The sequence below is a fragment of the Bactrocera oleae genome, chromosome 4, assembly GCF_042242935.1.
Source record: "Bactrocera oleae isolate idBacOlea1 chromosome 4, idBacOlea1, whole genome shotgun sequence".
Lineage (NCBI taxonomy): Eukaryota > Metazoa > Arthropoda > Insecta > Diptera > Tephritidae > Bactrocera > Bactrocera oleae.
In genome coordinates this window covers 2,248,072-2,268,654 of record NC_091538.1, presented here as the reverse complement: position 1 = coordinate 2,268,654, position 20,583 = coordinate 2,248,072, and the positions used below count along the sequence as shown (strand labels likewise).

At 35.9% G+C, this 20,583-nt stretch overlaps 1 protein-coding gene across 1 annotated transcript in view; it reads right to left on the bottom strand.

Moving 5' to 3' along the window:
* The window catches only part of side-V (sidestep V), a 125,341-nt gene that overhangs the window by 101,264 nt on the left and 3,494 nt on the right, over positions 1 to 20,583 (bottom strand). The window contains exon 2 of the mRNA XM_036374548.2: positions 11,082 to 11,367. Within this exon, the coding sequence (XP_036230441.2) occupies positions 11,082 to 11,184 (103 nt within the window). The 5' untranslated portion in view covers positions 11,185 to 11,367. The remainder of the gene's footprint in view (positions 1 to 11,081; positions 11,368 to 20,583) is intronic.

Here is a 20,583-nt window from a genome sequence, read left to right as displayed (position 1 = left end):
CCGCGTACAAGTGCAACACACACTCAGTTACCCGTCGGCCCGCTCGCATGCCCAGGCGCTCAAGCATGCTGCTGTCAGTCCACCAACCCAGAGTGCTTACAATTGCTTTTTGCAAATATTTATAAACACACTTGATATATATATATATATGTGTGTGTGTGTGTGTGCATGTGTACGACGCATGTATGTGTATTTGTCGGCCTGCCACTTGTATCCTTATTGCATGCAATTTTTTAGCAGCCTTGCCGCTGCCGCCGCGCTTGTTGCATGTTTGCTTTGCATTTGCGTGCGCCAACGTAGCCCAACGGCGCAGTCGGCGCGGGGAAATCGAGATTGCAGTTTGTTTTCGGCTTTTCAACCACTTTGCGTATGCATATTTTGACTAACTAGTATTTCATTTTCGTGAAAAATGCCACCGTTAGCCGCTTTGCGATTCCGCGAAATTTAAACAAGTTCCGCTCGCTCGCGAACACACTGGCTTATTGGCCGCGCTTTGCTCGCCACTTTTTGCTTTCGTGTGGAAATTTGCTCGATTTTTATTCTCATTTTTTTGGGCTTTTTGTTGATTTTCCACTCGCTGTCTTTCGACTGCCGAAATGAGTTTCTGTTCACTAATGTGTTGTGTGTGTTTGTTGTTGTTGCTCTTTATGTTGGCAATCACATTTGCCATTAGTTGGCCGATTATTGCAATTTAAATGTCATTTTATGAATGTTCAAAGCGCCCCAGCCGCTTGTGCTTGGCGGCGTTGCCAGCTCGCTTGATTGCCGTCATATTTGTTTCTCGCTTTTTTGCTATCAGCCTGCCAGTTAGGCCAAGTGTTGTCCGGAATTGCGCTGATTAAAACGAAATTTGCCGCAAATTTGTCGATTCCGTTTATCGGCTTTGAAATGTGGCAATGTGACAAGTGTGCGCGCTTGAAATTTGCTGCTGAATTACTATTGAATTCGACTTTTATGGCAGTTTGTTGACTTGTGGGCGATAAAAAGTACTTTGAATAGTTTGTGACGGCAGACAGTAATTTATGTGGGAAATTTGGATATTGAGAGTGTAGGACAATAATGGAGAAAAACTTTTGTATGAAATAACTGTAAGGAAGCTCAAAATCAAAAAAAAAAATAAATAAATAAATAAATAAAAAAAATATAAAAAAAAAATTAAAGTAATATTAATAAAAAAATAAATAAAATAAAAATAAAAACATAATAAATAAATAATATAAATTAAAATAAAAAAAAAATAATAATAAATAAATAAAAAAAATATAAAAAAATAAAACAATTAATAAAAAAATAAATAATAAAAAAATAAAACAATTAATAAAAAAATAAATAATAATTAAATAAAAATAAAAACATAATAAATAAAAAATAAACAGCCAGCATTTTAGTTTGAAAATTTACTTCATAAAATATCTTCAGTTCATTGCTATTCGTACAGCCGCATCGAAACAGAGTTTCGTCTCTCTAAAAAGAGAAATGGCACAAGTTTGACTTTATCGCGAGGCAAGCCTTAACGCTATTTAATTATTTAAGTAAAGGACCGCTATCAGTCAAGCCTTAATTACCTACGGCCTCATAAGGATCGCCAAACTTATATTACTGATACAGAAAGTCGGTGCTATTTATGTTCTCAACAACAGTTCAGCATTGACTAAACATTAATACATTCAGCTCAGCCTTTCAGCAAAAGTGCAATTTAATGCTGAAAAACTCAAATTTCTCTTTATCACCATATACTTTTCCCACCAAAAGTTCCTTTGCCTTATTAATATCACAAAACTTTTGCGAACAAATACTTGCTTATAATTATTTGACCCAGTTCAGTGTACTTTTGACCTCTGTTGCCATTCTTTCATTCGCTTCCACTGGCATTCCTCGTTGCCCTTCTAGTTTTTATCCTTTAAGTTGAAATTTAATGAGAATACAACAAGAATGAGTATTGTGCAGCTAAAAAAAAAAAAAATATTAAGAATGCTGCTGCTCTGTTTAAATATTTACTTTGAACTGCAAAACTAAAGTAAACGCAGCGAAATTAAAAAAGGAGCTAAAGTGTGCGCGAAAAAATTTGAATAAATAATAAATAAATCTAGTCGTGGCAACGGTATAGGTATAGCGCAGCGCAGCACGGACGCAACAGCGAAATTAAATGCACGCAGAGCGCCTATTTTTTGCCTGGAGCAAACAAGAGGGAGCATTGGGTGTAGAAAATATATAACTGTAGATAACAAAATTAAAAGTAAAATAAGCGAATAACGAAACCAAAAAAACATCAAAATAAAAGTGAATCAAACTTCGGTTTATGCAGGCAAAAATATATACGCCACTTGTACGCTAGCAGTATACTTTTAGGCGCTTGAGCGTGCAATGCAAGAATATGAAATGCTGCATACTTTTTGGCGAACAGCAAGCAGCTAGTTTCGTTGCGACTAAACAACGGTATAAAGAAGTTTAAAATTATTTTTTTTTAAAAAGTGAATTTTTTGCAATGCTTGTGCTTTTTTATTTAGCACTCACTTCGCTGAACGGTTGTTTACATTAGCAAAAGGATTTTAAGAGAATGCGAGACTGAGTTTAGGCAGAATAGATATTATATAGTAAAATTGTGTTGAATATGATGCAAAAAGGTGTGGAAAATATAGATTATGTTATAAATCATTAAAGAATTAAGAGAAAAGGGAAAGGATAGCTTCTTATAACTGGGTAAGGTTTCTAAAAAAAACTTAGGGATTGACAAAACAAAGTCACAAATAATGAAGGGAAAATGTTTGTGGCAGTATACAACAAGACAACACGGTTGAAAGAGTTAAGTTTTTATTAAAAAAATATAGCGCGTCATAAAAATGAACAGCTACGATAGAAACAGATGGAACAGATAGTATGAGCAACAAAATAGAAATTAGAATAGAATAAATTGAGAATCATAATCCTTTATTTTGAGATAAATATTTTTAAACCAAACCAAAAGCAACGCTATTACATGACTGAAGTGTGGCTTCGATTGTACTTAGATATTTATTTCTACTTCCATCAGAAAACTATATAAATTTTCCACAAACGTTTTAAGAGTTCAACAACTTGATTTTGATTGTTCAAACACTTCAAATTATTTTAAGGTTAAACAGTTCGCCTGGAGTTAACGCTCACTAAAACAACTCGCTAAGTAACAAGCTTTTGTAAACGCTAATAAAAATCAAGTTGAGACCTTTACAGCATAGCGGCGACCCAATGCAATAAAAGCGCTGCGAGTTATAATGTAATTGTTGCAAGTTCACCGTTGAGCACGTACGCATCTTCAGAGCGAATTAAACTAAGCGCTGCGTAAGTGAGCTACCAAGCATACCCACCATACATACAACCTTCTATACATATATACGTTATTTGTGTGGCAGGTAGGCATGGCTATTGCGCTTTAAGCTACCACCCGCTACGCGCCCGGTCCACGTGCAAAAATCTATATGCGATTTTTCATGATTTTTTTAGTTTGAGCTTTTCTTTTGTTTACTTTGCACGTTTTTCTCACCTTGCTACACTTAATTCGCTGTGCCGTTTTTTCCGTCTTTTACGACTTGTTTGGGCACTTCACGCTGCACACATGTTTTTATTTCATTTGGCTTAAGCGCGCGGCGTCATGGCATATTTTTCATGCTGTTCCACACACCGCTCGCCCGGCAGCAAACTACGCTGGCTGACCAAATGCCATAGCACATATATACAAACGCACAAACGCACTTCAACTGGAGCTCAACGCCAATTTACTCATAAGCCCCGACAGCGCTCACATAATATGCTACGTGGCAACACTGGCGGCTCGGCTTATGCTGGCGCGTTATCCTTGAGGACGAGGTGAGGCAGTTTAGTTGCGTGGCTCCACTGTTGCGCGTATTTTTATAACCAAAACAAGGCACTGTGGCAGCCGCACATACACAAAGCACACTGCGGGAAAGCAGCTTTAGCACTAGGTAATAAACGCGCACTCAGCTGCCTACGAGCTTGCTTGGCTCGGTATGCTCGGTGACCCCACCCACCCACTAAATATAGAATAAATTCAAGATAATCTTGCGACGCATTTCACCACGTCTCAGCGCAGCTGTGTGTATGTATATATGTATATGTATGCGAATTTTACGCTCGTGTGCCGCATATTACTGCGTTGTGACATATGTGTGCCAATGTCAACGTTGTGATTTTCCACGCTGTTATTCGGATTTTTGCGCACTTTTATCGTGATAGCGTTTTTAGTTAGCCATTTCATTTCAACAGCTCGCACAGCGTCCCCTTCGTGTCGTTTATCATTGTAGCGCTGCAGCGACGCATGTGGCATTTCCTTGCCGCGCTGCCGAGACCCGGCAGGAGTGTTGAAATTCCGGTGCTTGAAAAACGACGCTTTGTCCAATGTATACCAACATATGTCGGAGGGTATAACCGAGAGACTGCCGGGCCGCTCAACGCTACGTCTGGCATAATAATGCCTTACATTTTCCATTTTATATATTTATGTGCGGTTTACATGTGTAAATAGTAAGGAGATATACATACATACATATGTGTTATATAGAAGAGCAACAAAAATAATTTGAAATGATGTAGGAGATAAGAGAATAAGATGGCTATAACTTAACTGCTTTAAATTTCGAACTTTCTCCTTTGAAAATTGTGTTGGTTTAATAAAGTATATGAATGAGGCTTTGCAGTGCAGACAATTCTTCCGGTAGAAAATAAAGCTTTAAGAATTTCGAAATGCTTCTACTACACGGTATTATAATTGTTCTGTACTTTGTATACAAAATTGTCTTATAACATATTAGACGTCTTCGATTTGCCACTTCTTTGCTCGCTATGTTTCAACACTGTTTTCTTCCAAACATTTTAAAGCAACAACAAAGTTATCTAGTTAACTTCGGTGTGGTAGCGTGGAATACCGCTTTAAATGAGTATAACCGTTTGCTCTTCTAACGCCATTCAATTAGACTAATCTCAATCTGCAAAGTTTGGCAAATCGCTGATAGCTGTCTTTTTTATCCATTTGTACCTGTTGAACAATTTTATAGAACAGCACTGATTTCAGCACATGATGTCATATGCCTTTAGACCTTTTCCCCCCGACACAAGACCAATTCTTGCCAGAAATATTTTCTCCTTTTCTCTCCTTCAGATCCATCAGTATATACTCGAACGCGGCCCTCAGTTTATGAGATATCGATTTGAAATTTTTTACATGTCCATTACTCCCCAAGAGGCTGCTCCGTAGTCGGAACCGCCTATATCGGAACACTATAACATATAGCTGTCATAAAAACTGACTGATCAACATCACGTACTTGTATGGACAAATTTTTTATTTGATAATATTTTCACGAAATTTTGAATAGATTATTGCCTAAAGCAACACTACAATTTTTGAAGAAATTGTTCAGATCGGACAACTATTGCATATAGCTGTGGTACAAACTGAACGATCAAGAAAAAAAAAATTAATGTTTTATTATAAAATTCGTATTCGGAAGCTTTGAAATACATATAAATAAAATTTAGAAGCATACATAAACATATATTGCTTAATCCTTTATAAGATTTCTTGAAGTGGTTTCGTAGTTTTATCCCTTTTGCTGGCCCTGTGTTGAAATAAAATCGACGAGGAAGCGACTGTTTCAATGGCAGAGATCACGGTTACATGACAACTGCAATTTCGCATCTGTGAAGGTTATTACACGGTAGTTTTGGTGCAGCCAAAGTTAACATTTTTGCTATGCGCTTTAAACGCTACAAATTTCTTTTATAAAAAATTATAGCTTCTATCTAACAAATGCTAGGGTCATGCCATATAAGTAAATAGCTACGTATGCATATTAAATAAATTAATTTTTTCTACAGGCAAATAAACTTAACCACAACGCAACGCACCGCAAAATATTCCTTTCACAGCATATGCACAATATCCTCAATTATATGAAATTGGTTGTTTTTTTCGCAAACAATTTTTCTTGTATTGCATAAACACTAAACTTAACAGAAGAAAAAAAAATTTAACATTTTTCACACCAACTTTTTCCTGGCTATGGCTATGTCAGCTTGTATGTATTGTATGTGCCTATTTAGCTGATTAAATGCTGTGGTTTTTATAGTTGTTGCCTAAAAGGCATTCCCTCATATTTATTTGCATATTTTGCGGTAGTGCACACACAAACGTATACATGATTTGCAGATCATAGAAAATTCACAAAAAAAAAGCGCATAAAAAATTAAACATCGCAAGTTGCAGTCAAGTCAGTCGTGTGTGGCAACAGTGGGGTTAAATCAAAAAGGCGCTGGTTCGAACATAGACTCTGTGACAAGAATTCTTAACAAAATTAATGACTATACGTTTTATAGCTTTCATGAAAGCCCAGAACAAACTGCTTACAAAGCCAACCTCAGCCGCTTCAAGCTAATTATTATTTGCTTTGTGGCACGCTTGGCCACAACCCGCCTTTGTGTCGAGCCGTCACGTTATAAATATTAAACTCACCGTTAGAAAATTGCATTGAAATCCTTTTGTATTTTATTTTGCAAAGCCAACATTTCATTTAATCGCGAATTTAAATTCGCCATAAATTAACCCAACAACCATGTTATTAGAAAGCCACATAGAGCATTTGGAGATATTTGCTTTTGTTGTTGACTTTGCTTTTTTCGGTAATTTTCGCGTGAAATTTTTTTAGATTTGATCTCTAAAAACGAATTCGCGCTTAACATATGGGTATTATAATTTCTGTGGCAAGCATTATCACTTACATTGGTTTTGCTCTGAATTCCGTGCATAGAAGTTCGTGCAATTTGTTGTTGCATTGCGGTATGCATGAAATTTCGGTGGTAATGCACATTTTCGCACATGAATAAATTTAAAAATAATTGCAAAAAAAAAAAAAAATAATAATAATAAGCATCAAGCAGTGAATTCATGCGCATGCAACTCATAACCAAATGAGGAATTTTTGAATTCGAGATAAAATTATATAATATTATATATTAATAAGTATACAGATATGTTATATAACGCCACTTTGGGCTGAGTTATTAAAGTACGCTTTAACGGCTGGATTATGCATTATTGGTAATAAAATCTGTGTAGAATTTAATTGGAGGATTCTCAGAAAAGCTCACATTAGCGGTTCATTCATCGGGAAAATTTTAGTTATTAAAAATTTTATTTCAGTGAAATTACTTTTATTTTATACAAAGACTACTGATTTTTTTAAATGTTATATCGCGTCACTTTTCGAATAAAAACATATCAAAATGGGTAAAATTATTTTTTAGCATTACGTAAGCTTATTCCATCTACTAGGAGTAGTATATATATATAATCTTAGCTTTCGGAAGCTGAGAAGTACATATAAATAGAATTCAGAAGCAGTGGCAGGCAAAAATGTAGGCAACTACACTTAATCATTTTACATAATTCTTGTAGCTGTTTCGTGGTTTTATCCCTTTTTCTGGCTCCGTGTCGAAACAAAATCAACGAAAAAGCTACTGTTTCAATGGTAGAGATCACGGCTACATGACAATTGTAATATTAACCGATTTGCTACTTCTATTCACACGCTAGAGAAAACGAAATTTGTAACTATTATAAAAAAAATTTAAGAACAGGCTTCCTAGACACGGTGATTTTGGAGAATGCGCTGAATTACAGGTAACGAAGAGTAATTCTTAGGTGAGCACAGGAAAAGTATGCGCTGAGCGAATATTGTGAGGTAATAATAATCTATCATGAAACGTATCTTAAAAGCAACCAGCTACAGCTTAAAAATATTGCATAAAACAGCTGTTCTCCACGAATAACTGGTATATATATATATATATATGTAAGCCATGAGTGCTTTACCTAATAGTTATCAAATACAGCTTTTAGCTAAAAAAAAATCGCTTTATACGTATGCTTTCCAGTAGACAATGATACAGCTTGACTGAAATATGGAGTGCTCTTTTTTTTCTTATACATATCTATTACATTTGATTAGCACTGTAGTACATAAGAACACTTTAATAATCATCATGAGATACGCAAAAGGGCCCAATGCACTCACCTTCAGGCGCTTACTTCCGTTACGCACTCAAATAAGGCACACACACACTCTTCTAAACCACACTTGTGGCCTACAATGAAGTGTTTTTGATGGGTTTATGATTACAGTTATTGTTTTTCAAGTACGAATTTGAATAATTTTCGAATTTCGATACAGCTTTATTTGTGCTGAGCGTGAGTTAGAGCTGTGTGCTCAACTCATGCAGCACAAGCACACTTGAACGTCACCACTCCAACGCCATTTGCGAGTAACAAAGGAATATAGTGATATGTATGTAAACATAGCGGTATTAAAAGCACGGTGAGGTGGTGTCGAAAGGTGGGGCAGTATGCCTAGCGGCTGCTAGGCTGCGCGAAAAGCGTGTGCTGGTAATAAATAGAGCAACCTAACTACACTTTGTTGTTTTTTATTTATTTAGAGTGGCAAACAAAGAGTTAAATACTACTATATATTTCTTTAAGTGTGTGTGTGTTTGCTGGAGATACCGTTGAAATTTAAATTGAAACATTAACACTTGACGGGCGGAACTTTTATTTATAAGTATGTGTGTGTACATATATCTATATATGTATATATATAAATACAATAGCACAAAGTAAACAAAATGTTAAAATAACAAATAGTTTTTCTCGACAAAGGTCGTTAGAATTTCCGTCTAAAATTTGTGTTGTAAAGTTTTCGAAAAGTTTTTACGCAAACGAGTTAAGCACGTGGCTTTGTCAACGTGTGCAGCGCATTATTTGTAGTCATGCTCGGGTCGACTGCCGACACACACAGCTGGTTTGGTTTATTTTATTGTTGCCTTTGGCAGTTTTGTTACTTTTTGTGCGCTTGGCATCAACAAAAGTTCGAGTTGACAACTACGAAAGGCGAAAAAGAGAGTTTCATTCAAAATACAAATTAATTATGTGTACCAAATATTGTGTCACAGCTTTTTTTCTAGCTAAATGCTTGGTTTTTCGACGTCTTCTAACAATTTTCCAAACATTTTTTTTTTTTTTAATAAAAACAGTCTAAATATCTTTCTTATAACAAACAAATAAATTGAAAATTCGTAATGTCTCGAGAAAAAAAATAAAAAAACATACCTGTGGCAAGGCTCGCAAATTAAAAAACTTGCAACATTTCTTATGTTAAGGGCGGTTGCACATTCAACTCTGTTTGCGATTAGAATAAATTCCTGGCACAGGCACATTCATTACGCTTCTTACTCATACATACCTACTTACATAATACAAACACATGCTTACTTATGTATCTATGTATGTATGTATGTATACACACACACACACGTCAAGCGACACTTGCGAACGGAAAGTGTTGATTACTTTGGTGTGTAACACGCATTTGTCACCCGCGTAACCCCGCACTTCCGTTGTCAAGCGCTTCCCCACACATAAAATCGAAATTATATGAGTGTTTCCTATTTTCTTGCTTCGATTTTATTAACTACGCGGAAGAGAGAAGTACCAATAAATTGCTAAGAATATCGATTTGTGCCAACGCTTTTCGTTTGTGGCATATTTATGCGTGAGTCGTTGCACACACACGCGCATATATGCACACATACATGCATATACGCTGATTTGTATTATTATTTTTTTATTTTTTAGGGTGTGTGAGTGCGAATGCGTATAATGATATTTGTCATTATGTGACACATTTGCTTCAACCCACTGCAGGCTATTGATTGTTTTGCTGCTGCTGTTGTTGTTGTTGTTGCCCGCTGCTGTTACCATAACATGACTATGTGATTATGCGCTTAAATAAGATTAAATTTCGATTACTTTCAATTACTTTGTTAGTAGATTTTCTGCTCGCAAACGATTTCCCCCTCTCCATATTACATATGTATGTATGTATGTATATATAATTTTTTCGATTTTTCCCTACACACGTCACGCAGCAGAAGCCGGTTGCTCGTGACAGTTCGCTCCACATTTGGAAATCTTGAGATTTTACAGCGTCTTGGTTCGTTTATTAATAAAAAAAAAAAATAAAAAAATTCATATTTTCGATGGCATCTTCGTGCCTGGCAGGGGATTAGCTTGCATTCTTGCACTGCACACACATACACATACATAAGCATGTATGCTCAAGTTGCTTGTAGTACTCAAGTGCTTGAATATTTACACACATTCATAAAAATGTGTCGTTGAGAGTGCAAAGGAAAATCTCATTTCTCATAAGTGCAAGTACTTTCCAATGCAAATGTGAATGTAAAGCGAGAATCGCGCTGTGTGACGAGCGCTTCGGAAAATATGAATATTTCAGCATATTATAATTATTAGTCGGATTAAATTTCGTGTAATGTAAGTGCTCGTGTGTTGGAGTGCATATTGATGTGTATGAGAAAAACTTCGAAGAATTCGAAAATTTATTTACCCATGAAGCAGGGATATCACTTAACGGGCGAACTCAGTTCCTTAGTGGAAATTCAATAAGCTGCGAGAAGAAAGTGTCGAGGGAAATGGGTGCTGAAAGGCGCTGCGTGGGCATACAAATATATGTGTGGGTTATATATGTATGCTAATAGCGCATGATAATTGATTTCTGAAACATTAGGTTTTCATTTTTATTAATTTTATGACAAATTCGTGACAGCATGGGAATTCTGATATTGTTAGCTTAATGACAAAAAAGCATAAAGTATTTCGCTTTGAAGCATCTCGATGGCAAGTTTACACGCCGAAGCTTAAGATTAAATCTGACAGATTTTTAGATAATAAGCCAATGAAGAGCTAAAAATGCTAAATTACGACGCATGAAGCTGCTTAAAATCGGTTATTTGGACGCTAAAAACCTCGGAGCGGATTGGCAGGTTTTCAAAATTATTTATAAACCGTTTGAGAAGTACAAATAAAAGACTATAGCCAATGAAAATGGCAAAGAATCGCTTAAAAAACAAATAATTATTATTAGCTTTTATTATTATGGATTTTTAATATGAAAAAGTATCGCAGAGTTATAAGAAAACAATGTTTATAACAAAAAAAAAAGATTTTTGACACTCACCTTCATCCGCCGTCGCTGGATGTTGCTCACCCTGTGTTGTATAACTGCCAATTATGGTCAGCACTAACAGCAGGATCGCTGCTGCAGCACGTTTTTTACACATTTTCCAACACTAATTTCACTATTTTCTCTCAGATATCGCGAAAATGTATGTGCGCGTTTGTGTGCATTAATTTCACTTTTCGTCTGCTCGCAAAATGGAGTCACTAGTTGCGTTAGATACAGAGTGATAAACTCACGGCACACTGAAATGTTGAAGTTTAAGTTTTACCGTTGTATGAAGTTTCTGCAAGTAAAGTAAGTGAGTTTGATTAAAAAAGATTTTTTAATTTTATAAATCTAGAAAAAATATTAAATATGTATGGTTGTTTGAGTGACTTTTTGAGTAGCTTATAAGTATATTTTAACAACAAAAAAAATTAAAAAAAAAAAAACAAAAACACATATACTGAGTTAAAACTCCATTCCATAAATTATACTTTTACAAAGCAATATTCAACTGGAAAGTATATATATATTCGAAAACTCAAACCTTTCAGATCTATGCCTTCAGCCTTTACCAAAGCTTCACACCACTTGTTTATCGTCGACACGCACCCTTTATTTTAGAAATAATTTATGTAAATCCATTTAAAATGTTTTCTTTATAATTAATATTTAGAACTACATCTAATCCTCTACTAGAAAAAGATTCACCTATTAAAGTTAGCTGTGAAATTTTGCACAAAACTGTGATGACAACTATACCCATCGTCTCTACATAAATTTATTTTTTCCATTTAGCACCCTTCTTTTTTGCTTTTACTAACATTTTTGAAATTTTAGCGCGTTTAGCAAGCCAATTAGGTTTTTAAACAAAACCCTTAGCTGCAGCAACTGTTTGCTTTGTTTCTGAACGAAACCAAAAAAAAAAGTATCTAAAAATTCATTAACAGTTATTTACAGTTACAGACACACATACATGAATATATTTATTTTTTTCGTTTTTATGAGCGGAAGAGTTCTACGATGTCAATACGATTTCAACAACAACTTCAGTCTCAAGTCCCACTCATTTGTGCAACACCACGATTTAATGGCTGCTTGTCTGTTTTGCCCATATTCCAGCGACTGTCTGTCGACCCTGAACCCATTTGCAGAGTTATCCTTTTGTGTGCGCATATGTGACACTTGTGAAATCACCAAAGCGACTGTGTTAATGACACAGTTACAGTTATAATATATTAATGACATGCCAAACACACACACGCACACATATTTATAAACAAATTTGTATTCATTTTCAAAAAACATTACCCAGCGCTGTATGCCCCCGACTGGCTACTCTGGCTGTGACAGGCTTCATATCTCTTTGTATGTGTGTGTTGCTTAGTGTGGGTGTCATTGACCCTGGGGATGTTGTACAAATGCACGAATATATAAACAGATATTAAATGCTGTTCAAACCCACACCCACACCCATACATACACATACACAGTTTTAAACAGAACACTAATTTTTCTCTATTAGCTTGCACCACAAATGTCTTGTCGTCCTGAACTTGACGCGCTACTTATGAACACAAATGGTTTTTTCATGTTCTACACGCATCCTTAGGAACCAGCACCCTTCATGTACATCCTGCCGGCGCTCTAACCAACCATTTCAATATTGAATTAGTTAATTAATTTAAGTTGTCGTTATGTATGTTTGTATATAAATTAAATGAGTGTGTGCACAAAAGTGACAATTTGCGTGTGTGCACTTTGAAATCACTTCTTAGCCGACATTACAGACCATTAACTTGTTGTTTTCCGCCGCACACAAACGGGTGAGTCGCTGCCTAAGCAGTACGCTGATTTTACAAACAAATATTTCATTGGCGTATAAAAATTAAGTTTTACCGTGGGAGCACAGTGTTAAGACTATTTATCATGTTGCCGTGATTTGAATAATTAAAGGTTTAAAGTTAATTATTTCAGCAGAGATATTTTATATGAAAAATAGTGTAAAATAAAATATAATATAATATAAAAATAGTTTTGTATTAAATTTTAATCATTTATTTATTTATTTTTTAAGCTTAAAGTTCATTACTTTTTATATTTGTTTTCCAGAATTAAAATTATCTATATTTAATGTAGCGTCAATCGCTGATTTAAAACAGTATTTGATTACTCTTGCTATTCACAGCAGTGGCAAATTTCAATGAGCTACTAGCAAATACTTTCTCTTTATTCTTAGTATTTGTACAGTAATCTTCGCTTAATTGAACTTCAACAAATGCACACTATTTATCGTTAATTCAGACAGCTCTTCAATAGACCCAATTACATATAGTTTTGGGCAAATTTACTTATTCACTAAATTAAGCATCGGTCTGAACAGATTGAGCTTAATTAAGAAATTGCAAAACTTTAATTTTAGTACCTTCTTAATTGCTTAAGCATTAGTATACATTTTTTGAAACTCCGATTAAAAAATATTTGAAAAGAGCACACAATTGCGTTTTTCAACCGCATATAATTCCGACCTCTTTTTTAAAATATTTGTTAAATAATGAAAACACGCTGAATATTCAAAAATAGCGAAAATGTATATTATCTAAGACCAAAATTAATTAAACCACCGAATTCGAAGATATTAGCTGCTTCCTATTGGCAAAACTTTGAAGAGTAGCGAATCGAACAAACTATACTCGCTGTTTAAATAGACTGGTAGCAAATTACTTCATATATCGAGCCACTTTCAAATTTTCTTTCGTCATCTTTCTTTGGTGAAGACATTCTATTTTCTGTACTAATATTATAGTAATCGCTTCAGAGCGGCGCTCAAAGATAGCGAGCAGAGAAAATGCGCATGCGACTGGTCCAAAAACCGATTTTTATATAATAAAAAAAAAAAAAAAAAATTTCAAAAGGCGTAATTTACCTGATCTCAGTGTCATTTTGTATTTTTTAAACAAATAATAAATATTCAATTTTAGAACACAGCACACAGAAGCACAGAAACTTCAATCGCTAATTTCTAAAAGTAATTCGACACCGCCTTTTTCAAAAACACTTGAATACTACAAAATAAATACATAAAACGGTATATATATACTTATATATATGTATATACAGTCAATATATACATATATTACAACATACAATAAGAAATGATTATGAAGTGAGACTATAATTTTCTAGCGAAACGCCATGCCTAGTCCCTGGAGAAAGACAAATAACCCGAAAAATAGACAGTCGGATAACAAAGTAGCTCTATAGAATTCTTCAAGTGTGCTACAACTCGGTACACACGCAGCGCATTGACAGAGCGTACATATACCGATGCCCACATGTATTCAACTGGTAGACAACATTGATAACAACAAAAACAACAAAAATAATATTAGTGTAATATTACTTCAGTGGCTGACTTTGCAGCCTTGCAACATTGTATACATATACATAAGTAAATAGGTATAAATTTGTATAGATAAATATATGCGCATGCAACCAACAGACACTTGCATATTTATGCACTTTCTCCGACATCAAATTGTTGTTGCGATTAGACACTTATTGTTTTACTTCAAGTATTGCCAATAGTTTTGCAACCAACAACAACAACGGCAGTAAATGTGTATTCCCTTCAGATTAAGTTACTGACATTTATTGCTTAGACTGACGCGGCTTGTACAAGCGTTATCTTGCGTCGCTCCAACTCTTCCCCCCAACACCTACGCCTTCGGTTTATCCCGCCTTGCAACACCTTGTGTCTGGCTAATACGCTCTCGATGCTTGATATGACGCTACATTTTTCTGGCAGCGCGTTGGGGGAGTAAAAGTTTAGACGCAAAAGGATTTGACAGCCGACGAAGAAGAAAACGCAAACGTAGACGAAGACGAAGAAGCAGAAGCAGAAGCAACAGTAGGAAAAGTGTATGGAGAGTAAGAAAAACTTGGTTACCTACTTAAATTTCCTGAACGCAGTCGTAAAACAATGTGCATTGACGGCTAAACTAATTTATGTGACATTTTAGATAAATGACAACATTCTAACGGAAGTATTTACTTACATTTCGAACGGTTGTTGTAACACTTGCCATTTGTTCGGTAAACTGAGACGTGTTGGTGGGTGTTGGGGCTGAAGAATTTTAGTTTTCCATTTGTTCGATTTGCTGCCATGCTATGAATGTCAGTTTTAATGTTAAATTACAAAATAGTTTTGCTACACGAATTTGAAATGGGTTAATGGAATGCGGATCATTATTCGCTTTTCGATGGATTCTGCTGCAAATGGAGATATGGTAGCTGGTATTTGGTGTGGAAGATCAAGTGAGTGTAAAGCGCAATGAAATGCAAATTAATGTGCTTGAGAAATCGATTAGACATATAAAAGTTATTTAAGACGGTCCCAGTGGAACTCATTTTTTCTCGATGAGTGAATTGCGTATATTTAAACTAACGGGTTGTCAAAAAGCAGTATTTAAATATATATAACTAGAAACTGGAAAACCTCTATATTATAGAACAACCATTTAAATGGAAATAAAAAGCTTTTGGCAATAAAAGCTCTACACTTGTGTTTTTTTAGAGCTTTATTCTAAATGTTCCCAAAATTATTCAAAATCAGTGACGAACATCATTTAAATCGAAAATAAAAAGCTTTCGTCGATGAAAGCTATTCACTTGTGCTTTTCTCGAGCTTTCGTGAATGAAATGTTTATTGAAAACGTCCCCAAATATATTCAAAATTAGTGTCGAAAATTTTTTGAAGCTTACGAAAGTGTTTTTGCAGCTTTAATACATGGAATAACCTATATAATATAGGCAAGTCGTTTGAATGGAAAATAAAAAGCTTTGGAAGATGAAAGCTATTTACTTGTGCTTTTCTCGAGCTTTCACAAACGAATGCTTTATTTGAAATGTTCTTCAAATTACTAAAAAAATGTATGCTAAACATTTTTTTTAGCTTTCAAAAGCTTTTATTATAGCTGCAACACATGGAGTCATATAAGTTCAGAATGATTTTTAAATACATTCAACACATATTTTTATATGACACATACTACACATGATTAATTTCTTTTATAATTAGACATTCACAGCTCATATGTAAATAACTACTATATCTATTTGGACTATATGAATAATTATGCCAAAGTTACGCATACATACAAATAAAGGAAGTAATTACAGTTAAGCATATACATAGCTCTGCATATACTCCCCCGCAAATTTCGTAATAAACGCGACCACTTACTCCACAACCGCTGCGCATTAATTTCGAGACCTAGGGGCGCCACCGCACGCTAATCGCCCAGGGCCGCCACCCATTGTGGCAGCTAACGCATTTTGACATATTGTACATAATTTTCGTATCGCATCCAAACTAGCTTCAAATAGACATAACGGTGAAAGTAAATAAGTACAACAACAGCGTACGTTTAGGGCGTGAGTGGTTGCCAGAGTTTTTTATGCAGCATGTGGCATAAATTGTTTGCTTCGTTAGCACACATGCTAAAATTAGTCCGGTTAGTAGTGCGGTTAGTGTATAACCATGCATATGATTTAGGTTAGTCTAAGTGGTCTGGGGTTGTCACTTTAGGTGGGGGTCGCTGCTACATTAATTTATTTAAATGTGTGCATTCTACTGGTTGATGGCGGGGCGTTGCTTTTGTTGGCATATTAAACATGCAATTATTAAACTGAAAAATGGCATTACATTTATTAGACTGTAAACAAGGCTGCGGTGGCAACTAGGTCCACAAGTGGGCGCAGTAAAAGGCGCACAAATATTAGGTAGTTGGGGCTGGAATGATAAAACAAAGGTGCATAGTGAGGAATTGTGACGGAAATTCCATAGAGACCTGTGGTAAGCTGATTTATGGGTTGAATTTGTTATGAAAGTCATTCTTATTGCGTTTCGAATTATTGAAAGAAAAAATATCACGCCTAAAAACACGAGCTCATTCTTTTATCAGATCTCCAACTATTAATCGTGGCTAATTATACGTAGCGCTCCAGCCTAACTGACTGACCCCAATCACTTTCAGCGTCAGTGACAACTATCGCCAAACCATTACGACATCTAATCTCGCTCATCTACATAGTTTCTAATTAATAGAGAGGACAACAGCACCCACTTTGGTCGTGTTAAAGTTAAAGGCAAATATTGGATAAATAATAGAATAGACAGAAGAGTATAGAAGGAGTGGAAACCCTAAAGACAAAGCAAATTAAAGAGAAAACATTGTTGCGTTTGTAAGTGTTGGAGCAAACAAGCGTGCAAATTAAAAAGAGAAACAAAACAGCAGAAAAGAGCAAAGGGAAAAGGCGAATATGATGATAAGCTGAAGGATAAACAACAAACGCGCACTAAAAGCACAACAAACAGCAGGTAAAATTAGAGCAATGGAAGTGACACAAACGTGTAAAAAACAAACAACTCAAAAGAGTAGAAAAAGCGAAGCAAAAAACAACAACAATGCAAGCAAACTCCAAACAGGATAACAACACGAGGTCAACGAGCAGTTAAAAGCCACAAAATCAGGAGCCAACTGAAGTGCTAACAAGCAACACAGAGCTAAACTGGTTTGCTACCGAGGACTACAACTACATGCGAAATCACTTACACACATACACAAGTAGCTCACATAGAGGCGCACTGACGTAGGCGGCGGTGCGTGGCAAACGTGACAATGTCGATGGTCAAATAGGATTAGAAAAAGGTAAGCTTAACGGAAATAAAACAATACACACCAGGAAATGAGCGGTTCGGGTGGTTGCGGGGCCTAATACGCCTATCTTGAAGCAACTAAATGCTGATACGTATAACTGTAAGCAACGGAGAATGTGCAAAAAATGCGTAGGCAGCAGATTTAAGCGCTTTATGGGCAACTAATCAGGCGAGTGTTTGAAAGGAAGAGCATAAACGATAACAGGATTACTAACAGTTATACATATGTTACGCAAAATTGCAACAATTTAGAATTCTGGAGAAGCTGGCGGTTATGTTAAACGAGTTTTATAAAAAAAAAAAATATTGTAACATAAGCGCTTACTTTGGAGCCAACAAAGAATTATTTAGAAAGCGGTTTATATTAGCTGTTACGTTCACATAAGAGATCACAAAGTTTGCGACGCGAATGTTGGGCAACTGTCTTTTTTTTACGCTTTGCCAAGCAACGGTCGCCATTTTTATTATTTTAAGTTTTCTGCGCTTCGTTGTTTCAGCATGAACTGTGACGTAAAGCAAGGAAAGTTATATGTGAATTACTGATGAACTTTATTCTAAAATGTAGTCAACGAAGATCTTCCGGCACGTCCAATCGGAGCTTGTTGCAACCATGACAGGCGATTGCGTTCTAAAAATTTGTCTGATGAAAAAAGGCTCATTATTAGGTCGGATGATCTGTTTGTAGCCTACAGAAACACTGGTTTTACCTCAAAATTTAGTTTCGAGGTCGGTTAAGGAAAGAATGAAGTAATTTTTTCATTCAAATTCAAAACACTTTTGAAATAAATATACCAAATACGCATAGTAAGTCTCGATACCGCCATTTTTGTTAAGGTTTGAGGAAAAATTTGTAAGTATTTTATACGGTATTCCTGGCCAGATAATGTTTTCCTGGTCCACATACTATAATACCTATATGCCAAGCCGTCCTCAAGGTAACTCCGAGTCTTTGTAACTAATTGAATTTTGCGAATGGCAAGTTTGAATTTAGAAAAGTACTGTGAATATTTTTTATTGCGCTGCTAGTACAGACTTTAGCGAAGCATGCTGGCCAACTCCTTAAAAAAAAGGTCTTCCTTCAAGTTCACTCAACCAAACTTTATGAATTTTCTAATCAGGTATTACTTTCAACGTAGAAGCGAAGGATTAAAAAAAATCGAAATATACATATAAAAGAACTTAAGTATATTCAACTAAGTCAAATAAAGAAGCTCCTGCAATAAGTTCGAAACAAAACATTTTCACATAAATCAAAAGCAAAGGGTTGGATGAAGGTTTGAAAGAAAAATAGTAAACGAAACAGATAGCAAGGAAAAGGCGGCTAAATCAAAGAAAATACGAACATTATTTATGGCAAGTAGTGTTCGGAATAGCGAAAGATAAATTCAATGTCTAACAAAGAGTGACAGAAAAAGGAGTAGGAGAAACACACTTTGCACAAAAAAAAACCGGCGAGAAAATGCAAAATATCGTAAATTTAGTGAAGGACGATAAGAATTGCCAACAAAGTACAAACATATATGGCACCCTGTATATTGAGCACAGCAAGTTATGATTAAGAAGGAAATAAGCGAATGAATGTATAATTTTATTTTGACTAGAAAAGTAACCGTAAACTGCATGAAATATTTAAGCACACAAACATCGTGCCCAAATAGACCATGTACACCTAACATGCAACAGCTATGAGTTAATCCCGGTATGCAGGAGTACAAGGAGTAACAAAAGGCGCATACATTTTAAATGGAAACCATGAACAAGGTGGCTGGTCAATTTATGGGCACGAATGTATTAACTATGTATGCATGTGTGTGCGTATGAATTAATGTACGAGTGAACAAAGCGGCAGCTACTCATTTATTAATACCATTACCGTGCAGCCAGCAACAACAACTGACACAACCGACAGTAGTTGAGTAACGGTAGCTACAACAACGAGCAAGGGTGCTAAAGAGTAAATAAAAAGGGGTGTTAAAAGTGGGTGGTGGTCGGTCCGACCAGGCAGGCAGTGACTAAAGTGCCGCACATGAACAGACCGCAAAGCCAAAGCGTTGGGCCACAGCACGGTTAAAAATGGACAAAGCTGAAAAGCGGTCGCCTGTGCGTCAGTGTGAGAATGCATGACACAAATGTGTGTCAGAACGCAAACAGACTGAAAGTGCGCACACACATATGTAAGTGGCGGTGTGTGAGAGGTGCATGTGTGTGTGTGTGTGTGTCGCAGGCGCTAACGAGCAAGTGCTGCGTGGCGAATGCGGTTGTGCTGCACGCCACCAAACAAAAGCCTTGCAACGGTTGTTTCAACGTGGCACGGGCGCCGATTGCATGCAAATAAAGTGCCGTTATGGCTGTGTGTGCGCGTATAACTGGAAGTTTGCCTGATGGGTGTGTGTATTTGGTTAACAAGCTCGCAGCCACTTTACCAGCGCATGTGCATATGTGTGCCGATAGGTGTGTATGCGGATAGTGTTCTATTTGTCATTATACATAAGTAATGCATGTCTGCTGTGCTTGTTAATACACACACACACACTTATTTTAGATATGTTTATAGCCATAAACTAAATAAATAACAAAAAAAAAAACATTGGCAGCGAAATATTAACAAAATAAGGCGACAGTTTACGCCCGACACTCCACTTGCCATACTAACGGTAGTGAAAGCAATGACCGATGCAGTGACAGGACGAAACAAGTGCGCGCACCGACAAGCAAACTCAGCAAAATTATTAATAATAGCATAGAAGAAGACGCAAACTACAAGTAAAAGTGCGATTCTTGCTCACTGATAATTTC